At 43.0% G+C, this 10,961-nt stretch overlaps 1 protein-coding gene across 1 annotated transcript; it reads right to left on the bottom strand.

The window, feature by feature from the left end:
- Window positions 1–385: 385 nt before the first annotated feature.
- On the bottom strand, window positions 386–10,625 carry LOC145401039 (uncharacterized). Its single transcript, XM_080273416.1, has 4 exons — window positions 10,595–10,625; window positions 8,611–8,871; window positions 7,154–8,100; window positions 386–979 (listed from the first exon to the last, which is right to left on the bottom strand). The coding sequence occupies exons 1-4, from the start codon at window positions 10,623–10,625 to the stop codon at window positions 386–388; spliced, it is 1,833 nt and encodes a 610-aa protein (XP_080129542.1).
- Between the last annotated feature and the right edge of the window lie 336 nt (window positions 10,626–10,961).

Below are 10,961 nucleotides of genomic sequence, written 5' to 3' on the forward strand. Positions count from 1 at the left end.
CTGGGGACAGTTCAGGGTTAATATTACATTCTGCAACCTTGTCACCTATGCTTTCGTTTACAAGCATCAACTCTCCCTTGCTTGTGTCATCTAACTCAATTAGACCAGTGCAAACTGACTGAACTAGGCCAGAGTGTTCTTTCTCATCCTCTCTCCTGTGATATTTTTTTAGCATGTTAATTTGAAAGAGTTTCAACTTACCCTTAACTCTAATGACATAATCTACATTATTACGACATTCTTCTACCTCATAAGGTCCATTCCATTGCATAGTTAGCTTATTATGGCTACGAGGTAACAGAAGTAGTACCTCATCTCCAACAGATAGACTTCTGGGCTTTGCTTTCTTGTCAAAATATTCCTTATATTTTCATGCACTGATCTTTCAGTTGGAAATTGCCAGCTCATCAGCTTCCTCCAGTCTCTGATGCAACTCGAGGACATGTCGGCATGAGTCTCTAAGGTCCTGATCAAGTTCTTCATTAGTGAGTAATTCGTGTTGGATGGTAAGGGGACCCCGAACGTTACGACCATGTAGCAACTCAAAAGGTGAAAACTTTAAGCTGTCATTGGGTATCTCTCTATATGCAGACAACACTGCTGGGATGTACCAGTCCCAATCTTCAGGGTGATCAGTACAAGCCTTGCATAGCATCGACTTAGGAGTGCCATTCATTCGCTCAACACAACCATTGGATGCGGCGTGATAGGGACTGGAGCGCACAGCTTTTATGGAGAGAAGTTTATTAATCTCCTTCATGAGTTCAGATTCGAATTGTGGGCCATTGTCTGATAGTATCTCCTTCGGAATACCTACCCTAGAAAATATATCTACCAAACTCTCAGCAACAGTAATGGTGTCTGTCTCCTTTAAGGGGACAGCTTCCGGAAATCTGGTAGCACAGTCTATCACTATTAAAATATAACGGTGTCCTCTGTCGGACACTGGAGATATTGGGCCAATGATATCAATAGCCACCTTGGAAAATGGTTCATATACAAGGGGCATCATAGACATAGTGTCACGAATCAAATTCGCGACATTTCCCTTTTGTGAGAAACCACGAACTATTAGTGGAAAACTCACTGTGTATCGCTCAGTTAACCGTTTCTCTCTCGATTTCGGGGTATACTTTTCAAAACATTCGTCACTGTTTCAAAAGTGACCGATTTAATGCACGTCACTAAGTGCTCTACTGAGCGATACTATTGTTTCTTTATTGTTCGCCCCTGCTTGCCTCGACCGTTAAAAAAAATTGCGGCCTACTGCTCCCCTTTTTTCCCACGACTTATTCAGTCCAGTGTTTGCTCTGACGGAGGAAGGATCTGTGCTCCAACAAGTGAGAAGTCAGCCAGGCTCTACTTAGACCACAGTCTCCAGTGCTCCCACCTTGAATTGGGTGATACACAGCATTCATCGACCAGTATTTCTTTTCGTTTTCGTAGTCTTAAGAGTTTAATTAAGGTGTTTTTCTTAGGCGTAAGCATTTAGCTTTTGTGCGAGTGAGTGAGTGTGATCTCATTAATTTGATTTGAATTGTAACGTTAAATTTATTTTGTAATCAATAAATTTAACAGTTCTTTTTCTTGAGCTTAATGTAAAGTAAACTCTTGTTTCATTTCTCAACAATTAAGCTTATTTCCCATATAGCTCCTAGCTTGCATAAACGTTTTGCTATTCATAACCGGTACTTAGGCCAGTCTTGTTGTATTAAACTTAAAATCTGTCGTGCCACCTAGGAGTTAAGCATCAGCAAGAACCTGATACTGTTATTAGTATTAGTTATTTATTGTCAGGGGTGAAGTAACTTTCTCCAGAGGCTAGCAGTACTAGTAATCAGCATTTGTGAGTAATTAGTCTCTGCTGTGTACTGTTGAGAAAGTTTATAAATTCTCGTTCTTAGAGAATCGTGCGAAGAAGTCAGCGTAAAGTAATCGTTGCTTGATGTAGCAAGACAATAATTGTCCTTGCTCTTCAATATCATTATCATTTTCAATTAAATAATATTTAGTATTTTTTTTAAAAACACCGTGATATTTAAAAAAAAAAACCGTGACAATTGGCGACCTCATTCCAGGATATTAACTCCTAGCTCTAAAGCTATTCACGAGATAGTGCTCACTCGTTCATATTTGGGTATTTATAATTGAAGTTTATAGGCACAAGTTTACTGGTGTTTACCGCAAATTTAGCAAGTGAATTTTTGCTTTATTAATCCACAGAGTATTTAACTCTATTCAGTTCTTTATTCTCGGTAACGCCAGAAGCTTTTATTCGCTCCTGGGTAGCCGCCATACCCATTGTGTTTATTATTGAGTCTTCCCAGTTATTTACATTTTTGATTTATTCTTTGCCAGTTAACTAGATAAGACTGGTAACCACTAGCTTGTGTCTGTATTCTTTGTGTTATTTGCATTCGTTTGCGAAGCAGTCAGTACTAAGTTTCGGTTTGCTTAATAAATTAGCGCCATGGCTACCGCTGTATTTTTACAGGAAGCCAAAGATATAGGTCTTACAGACCCAACCGAAATTAAAGAGTATATACTCTCACGGCATAATCAGGAGCAGCAGCGCGAGAATGATGCCCGTGAAGAGCGTAAGATTCAGCGCGAATACGAGCGAGAACAGCGTGAATACGAGCGAGAACAGCGCGAACACGAGCAGAAACAGCGCGAACTCGACTTAGAACACGTGCAGGAACAACGTGAATATGAACGTGCCGAACGTGAGGCACGAGAAAAACATGAACTTGAAGTGCTGAAGCTCAAGCGAGATTCCTTGGCTTCAGACACATCTGGTGCAGTTAATCCAAGCTCCACTAGTGCTCTTCCTACACGTGTCCTGGCGACCCCACGCATCAAGCTTCCTTCATACAATGAAAGCGAGCGAATCGAGCCATATATAGCTCGTTTTGAGGACATGGCAGACATATATCAACTGCATGAGGCAGCTAAGCCGATCCAATTTCTTAGTTTATTTGAGGGCCCTGCCCTCGATATTCTCCACAGAATTCGTGGAGACAATCTCACGTATGAGATGATGAAAGCTGCACTCACTAAGGCGTATGGTCTCACAGTAGACGACGCCAAAGTTCAGTTCATGCGAGCTCGTCTCCAAGACAAGGAGACAGCTGTTCAGTTCCTTGATCGTCTCACTGCTTACTTAAATGAGTGGATGGAGAAAGATGAAACTCCTTCCACGCGTGAGGGGATAATTGACCTTATGCTGCATACACAGCTAGAGAGGTCGTGGCCTGCTGAGCTCATAGCACAGCTTAAGATCTGCCAGGTGAAAGATGCCAGCCAAATGGCAGAAAAGGCTGACGCATTCTTTACTGCATACGGGTATCAAACTCGTAAGCAAAACACCTGGAGCAGAAAAGATACTGCCAAGTCTGGGAAGCCGTCTCAGACTGAATCCCAGCACCAAGGCAGTTCTCAGAGTAATGGCCAAGGTCCAAACAAACCGCAGTGGAAGGACCAGGGGCAAAACACTCAGAAACCTGAGTGGAAGAGGTACAACAAGTACCCTAACCAGCAGCAGTATCAGCCACGCAACCGACCGTCGGGACAAACCTTTTCACCACCAGCTCAAAAGAGGCAGGAAGCGAACGCAGCCTTCATTCCTCAGCAGCAGCACGGTGGTCACGTCCCTACCAGTATGGGTACTTCCCCACAGTTCACTAGTCCCACAGTGACAGTGAACCCCCCTCCACAGATGGCCAATGTTCCATCTCTACAGGCACTGAGTACGACTCCTCAAGTATATGGACCTCAAGACACAATGTTTGCCGCATCAATTCAGCAGCCTCATGAGTGGCTAGCTGCTTCCTCCACAGGCCCTCCCACAGTGACTACCTTCCTTGTTCAGCCAGGGTTTGTGGGAGGCATTCCTGTGAAAGTCCTGAGAGATAATGGTTCCTCAGGTTGCTCTGTCAAGCAGAGTCTAGTTCGGCCTGAGCAGTATACAGGACGACAGATCCATGCAAACCTTATTGATGGATCAGTGAGATTGTTCCCTGAGGCATGTATCCAGGTGGCATCTCCATTTTATACTGGTACGACACTCGCAGTTGTCATGCCAGAACCTTTATTTGACCTCATCATCGGCAACATTTCCGGAGTCAAGGATAGTTGCACCGAACATGACGCTACTCAGACTTCGGCTGCTGCGGTAACACGAGCCATGGTTGAGGCTCCAGACTGTGTCACCCCAGTGATCATTGAATCGCCACAAGATCTGATGTGTAGTCAACTTGTTGTACAAGAACAACATTCTGACCCGACACTTGCTGCCATGGGGAACAAACCAAAGGGTCGAGTGATTAAGTATTCATGGGGAGGTCGAGCCAAGTTCCTTCGCAAACAAGGACGGCTCTACCGTGAGTCACGAACACCCGAGGGCGAGGTTGGACTGCAGTTTGTCGTCCCCGCCAAGTACCGCCTAGCAGTGTTACAATGGGGTCATTGTTCAGCCTCAGGAGGTCACATGGGCAAAAGGAAGACCCAGGGCCGTATCCGAGCTGACTTTTTCTGGCCAGGGATGGGACGAGACATAGATAGTTTTGTCCGTTCCTGCAGTGTGTGTCAAAGTAACACCACTAATCAGGGACATGCCCTTCCTGTGCCATTCGTAACCACACCTGTAATCTCCGAGTCAGTTGAGAGACAGGGTAGTGGTGAAGTGGGTGCAGACCTGACGTCTCGCCCATTGGCCCCACAGGACACATTATGTCCAGGGCCTGTACATACATATTATGTACCGTAGGTTAAGGGGGAAGTTCGAAAGAGAACTCCGCAGAGGCGACTCGAGGCTATGGAAGACCCGAGTTTGCATAAGGATTCTTAGCTCCTCGATACTAATATAAGTACTGTAGGTTAAGGGGGAAGTTCGAGAGAGAACTCCGCAGAGGCGACTCGAGGCTATGGAAGACCCGAGTTTGCATAAGGATTCTCAGCTCCCCGATACTAATATAAGTACTGTAGGTTAAGGGGAAGTGAGAACTCCGCAGAGGCGACTCGAGGCTATGGAAGACCCGAGTTTGTACAAGGATTCTCAGCTCCCCGATATTAATATAAGTGCTGTAGGTAAAGGGGGAAGTGAGAACTCCGCAGAGGCGACTCGAGGCTATGGAAGACCCGAGTTTGCACAAGGATTCTCAGCTCCCCGATATTATTATAAGTACTGTAGGTTAAGGCACAGGTTGAGGACCCGTGTGCAGTTCGAGGCTATGGAAGACCCGAGTTTGCACAAGGATTCTCAACTTGCTGACACTAATCGTGTGCTATAATTAATGGTGACCTCGAATGTACTGATTGCTAGGCAGAGAGAGTAATTGTAACTTAATAAGAATTTTGTCTCATTGACACTTTTGATGCTCCACCTTAATTGGTTTTGCAGGTACAGCAATGGGTGTAGCAGTTTTGCTGTGTGGGCCAGCTGATCGTCTGCCGCACGCTGCCGCCTCTTCTCCTCTGCCTTCGTCATCGCCGTATTATTTACTGTGTCATTTTACACATAGGTACAGTTACACTACAACTGTCACACCTACGCCGTGTATTACATACACCACACTACACAACAATTAATTGTCAGTGTAAATGTAGCGACTTTTCGCTCAGTTTGACCTGAGTACAGGGAATTTTCACCGTCGTCACGGAGTTTTTCCCTCAAGCTTGCTTCTATTAAAGTAAATACGAGGTTTTTTCGCTCACTGGCGACTGCGACTTTCTCCTGTAGCAGGATAGCACACACACCACAGTGTGAATCTTGTGTGAATGAGTTAGGATGTGTACATATATATATATATATCCACAAATTTTTTCCCATAAGGAAAAAATTTAATTTTGTAGGGGCGTAATGTCATGAATCAAATTCGCGACATTTCCCTTTTGTGAGAAACCACGAACTATTAGTGGAAAACTTACTGTGTATTGCTCAGTTAACCGTTTCTCTCTCGATTTCGGGGTATACTTTTCAAAACATTCGTCAATGTTTCAAAAGTGACCGATTTAATGCACGTCACTAAGTGCTCTACTGAGCGATACTATTGTTTCTTTATTGTTCGCCCCTGCTTGCCTCGACCATTAAAAAAAAATGCGGCCTACTGCTCCCCTTTTTTCTCACGACTTATTCAGTCCAGTGTTTGCTCTGACGGAGGAAGGATCTGTGCTCCAACAAGTGAGAAGTCAGTCAGGCTCTACTTAGACCACAGTCTCCAGTGCTCCCACCTTGAATTGGGTGATACACAGCATTCATCGACCAGTATTTCTTTTCGTTTTCGTAGTCTTAAGAGTTTAATTAAGGTGTTTTTCTTAGGCGTAAGCATTTAGCTTTTGTGTGAGTGAGTGAGTGCGATCTCATTAATTTGATTTTGAATTGTAATGTTAAATTTATTTTGTAATCAATAAATTTAACAGTTCTTTTTCTTGAGCTTAATGTAAAGTAAACTCTTGTTTCATTTCTCCACAATTAAGCTTATTTTCCATATAGCTCCTAGCTTGCATAAACGTTTTGCTATTCATAACTGGTACTTAGGCCAGTCTTGTTGTATTAAACTTAAAATCCGTTGTGCCACTTAGGAGTCAAGCATCAGCAAGAACCTGATACTGTTATTAGTATTAGTTATTTATTGTCAGGGGTGAAGTAACTTTCTCCAGAGGCGAGCAGTACTAGTAATCAGCATTTGTGAGTAATTAGTCTCTGCTGTGTACTGTTGAGAAAGTTTATAAATTCTCGTTCTTAGAGAATCGTGCGAAGAAGTCAGCGTAAAGTAATCGTTGCTTGATGTAGCAAGACAATAATTGTCCTTGCTCTTCAATATCATTATCATTATCAATTAAATAATATTTAGCATATATTTTAAAAATCCCGTGATATTTTAAAAACCCCGTGACACATAGGCACAGGTTTTACTCTACCCTTTTGAGTCAATTTCTGACATGTCCCGCAAGATTTACAGAACCTCTCGATATCGGCTCCTATCCCTGGCCAAAAGAACTTTTGATAAACTTTCCCTGCCATCTTATGATGGGAAAAATGACCAGACAGCAGTCCTTCATGAGCCAGCTTCAGTATCTGTGACCTATATGATTTAGGTACGAGAAGCTGCTTGTCTCCTACTTCTGTTGGGTCCCTACTCTCAAGACATACTTGGTATAACAAGCCATCAAATACCTGGTAATTGACAGTATGCCCATGGTGAGAAGTAGAATGTCCCTTCTGGTGTAGGCTCCACACAGACTTCAGCATGCTACACTCACACTGGGCCTTTAGAAAAGACTCTTTGTCAGTTGGAATGTCCATATCTGTGGTAAGCAAAGGTGTGTTGGTTAAGGCCTTCTTAGCTACAGCTCTGGTCTGAATAAAAGTGACAGGCACCTCAGCTTTATCCTCCACCTGCTTCGACTGGTCACAGACTGTGAAAGGAGGCACTGTTACCTCGGAAACCAGGCCTAACAAAACATCTGTAAACCTAGCAGGGGCTATGACAGCCCTTACCTCACCTTCAAAGAACTTATTCTTGATAGTAACCACAGCTGTGGGAAAGTGCTTTGGTCTACCTAGAAAATCGTACACTGTACAACGAGGGCCGCCTCGTGCATTCTTAGGGACCAGCTTGGGGTTGATGAGCACAGTTGAACAACCAGTATCTAAGGTAACTTCAGCACGATGACCGTTAACTTCCCCATTTGGATCCACGATTGCACCAGGAGGCTTCAGCTCACTTTCGAATACGAAGCTAACCTTAGGAGACGTATGAGGTGTGGAGAGCTCCGGGCACTCTGGCTCCTTGTGACCTTTTTTCCCACAAAGGAAACACTTTGGGACAAACTGCCTACTAACACTGGGCTTACTATCATCCTTGTTAGAAGTAACTCCCTTACTAAGTGTCTCACTTTTACCCTCACTCTTAACTGGTTTACCAGGCCTGAGGTGTCTGTCTGAAATATGGGCACTCCTAAACAAATCAGCAACCTGAGCTAGTGCCGAATTACTAACTTGGCCCTTTTCCTTCAAGAACACACCCAGTTCAGGCGAACAACTGCTCAAAAACTGGTCTCTGACAACAAAGTTAAACAATGATTCATAGTCCTCTCCTACCTCGGAAAGAGAACCATCGCTTTAAGACGAGTTCAAGCCTAGACAGGAACTGAAGGTGGGATTCATCTGCTTGAACCTTCATGCTCCTAAACTGCCTATGATAGGAGTCTGCGTCTACCCAAAAAGCTTTTAACAAGGCACGTTTAAGCTGACCATAGTTACTAGAAACCTCTGAAGGCAAACCTACATAAATTCTCAATTTCATTCATATTCATTCATTGCCAGACGCCATGTATCCCAAACGGGGTGGTCAAGGGCTTAGAGTTAATTGTTTTACAGGGAGTGGCACTAATCCTCCACCAACCCCACTTGACACGTAGGGATGCCAACAGCATCTGGTGTTCCCAGGCGGTCACCCATCCAAGTACTAACCAGACCCAATGTTGATTCTCAATGCTTTGCCCTTTTCAACTATGAACCGAGATGTAAAGCTAAATCTTCGTCCTTCCACCCATAGAAAGCCGAAACTTTTTCCAACCTAGATTAGTAAGGATCCATATCCTCACCATCTGAAAAATATGGAATCCTGGGCTTTCCTGAATCATCTTTTGGACGAACAGACCCACCCGATTCTGTAGCTTTAGCCTGAGCCAAAGCAAGCTCGTGGGCTCGCTTTTTCCCACGCTCTTCTCTCTCAAGCTTTTCCTTAGCAGCTTCCCTCGCAGCCTGTCTTTCCTCACGTTCCTCAGCCTGCTTAACCCTTGCACCGCGGGCTTGTTTTGCTTTGACTTGCGGCTCCCGCCGGCATGTTCGTGCTCCGACAGACTCTATAAAAATATTTGCCAAAAATCAGTTATTAGTCCTAGAATATTAAAATCACACATACTTATGGCACATACCTTCAGCTTTCTCCTTGGGTGTTTGTTGAGCCTTCGTCGAGTACCGTAGGACTTGTGAAAACCTCTGAAGTTGGGTAATGAAGTCTCCACTTTACACTTCCCGACAACTCGTAATATGATTACCACAGCCTAATATTATCACTAGAAACACTAATCCATACTCCCCCCAAAAAACACTGTGAAATCAATGAAAATTACGAGGGCGTATGACCATCCCACTTCCGATCGTTCGCCGCTAGTGTTGTCTATTATTCATAAAAACACTCACAGTTTATATTTCTGTTACTATACAACACTTATATATATCTACAGTCTCTATCCATAAGTTTCCTTCAGTAATAGTAGTTTATTGTCACTGTAGGGATTCAATTTCTTTCAGTAAAATACATAGCATTGACTTTCTCGTCCTGTATACTAGCATTGAGAGTGAATGTCACTTTTACCTTCACTCTCATAACTCATAGTATTCATACATGCTAGAGTGAAACTTTCACTTTCATTACTCCTAGTATATATATACTCGTATTCTTATAACACCACTCATTAACATTTCTATTTACGTTCTCTACTTTATTTACATTATTTACATTTCTATTTTATTTACACTGTGTTATGCACTGTCACTTGAAGTAACTTATAAAACTATTTTCCACTGTTCACTTATATTTACATTCATTGTTTTCTTGCTGTTTACACATTATTTACACTTTATTTACAATTCCACTTGCACTGTTTTACTCAATAAAAAGATCATAGTCACTCTCTATCAATTGTCAGCCCTTTACCTCTTTCCACACGAGGTTTAGTAGGGGTTAAAGGTCACAGGGCCCTTTCCATGGGGCTATAAAGCGACGGAAGTTAGCAGGAGCAAATCAGACATACTCCCACTTTCAAAGACGACAGTGAACTGATAGTGGTGGCCTCCTGCCGCCTGGCTAGGGTAGGTGCAATACTACCAACTTCAGCCCTATGAGACCTGCTAATATATAGCAATGAAATGATTGGCAGGAAACCAAGACAATACATAATAAATTAGGTAGTTCCAGGTGAATGTAAATATCACTTAGGCTTCTCCCTTCCCTCCTTATATGTATATTTATTACGAAAATAGATTATACGGCATATTTCAAGGGGAAATAAACAGCGAAAATTAGTGAACAAGTGCACGTGAGGTGTTGTCAGGTGATAATTAGCCAATTCCAGGTGTATGGCACTATCACTTACCTTATTTCTTTTTTGTATATATTATTTGGTAGAAGACTAGGGCATAGGACTTATTTCAATGGATGAAATCAGTGAAAAATTCCAGAGAAGATTTACTTAGCGTAGCACGGCCGGGCAGGTGAGAGGATAGGGTAATGGAGGGGAGGTAGGGAGGGGAGTCAAGAACGGGGAGAAATGGCTAAATTGTCAACAATGGATGGGAGTACAGATGAGATTAGGAGTGCTGACAAGTGTTGGACATTGGCAGTACTGATTGATGATACAAGCCACCACTTCAAAGCCCGGGCGAATTCAAAATAACAGAGAATCACAAAAGTGTCGCCCCGCGGTATGATCCCTTGCTCCCAAGCGTGACGAAAGTGACACCCCACGGTTAAGGGGTTAATGAGCTCCTGAATCTCGTCCAAAGACAGTCCCGAGTCTTTACTGAACCGTAATATCTCTGTAATGTAAGACATCCTGAAAGTGCTATAAAACCCTAGAAGCTAATCATGGAAGGGAGACAACATGTGAGAAAAAAAAAAAATGAAATAAAGAAAATAAAATAAAGTAGAAAACAGACAGAAAACAGCGAATTACCCCACTGAGGCTACCTTGAAAGGCCAGTCACATCCTATTCAATGCGCCAATTGTCAGGGTCATGATTGTTACAGCATTGAACTAGACAGGTGTGTAGGTTCTAATCATGACCTGGTCTAAAGAAAAGGACCGAAATTGAACTGGCCATCAAAGAATTACCACAGCAACGGAAATTCAAACACTTGGAGAAATTAGAAAAATAATATAATAACACA

The sequence above is a fragment of the Coenobita brevimanus genome, chromosome 54 (genome assembly GCF_032717465.1).
Source record: "Coenobita brevimanus isolate Jiangsu-jjx chromosome 54, ASM3271746v2, whole genome shotgun sequence".
Taxonomy (NCBI): domain Eukaryota; kingdom Metazoa; phylum Arthropoda; class Malacostraca; order Decapoda; family Coenobitidae; genus Coenobita; species Coenobita brevimanus.

Coding starts and splice junctions, on each gene's coding strand:
- LOC145401039 (XM_080273416.1), bottom strand. CDS start 10,625: ATGTCTTACATTACAGAGATATTACGGTTCA. Junction 8,872..10,594: donor TACAGAGATATTACGGTTCA/GTAAAGACTCGG, acceptor ATATTTTTATAG/AGTCTGTCGGAGCACGAACA. Junction 980..7,153: donor TTGATGGCTTGTTATACCAA/GTATGTCTTGAG, acceptor CCATTTTCCAAG/GTGGCTATTGATATCATTGG.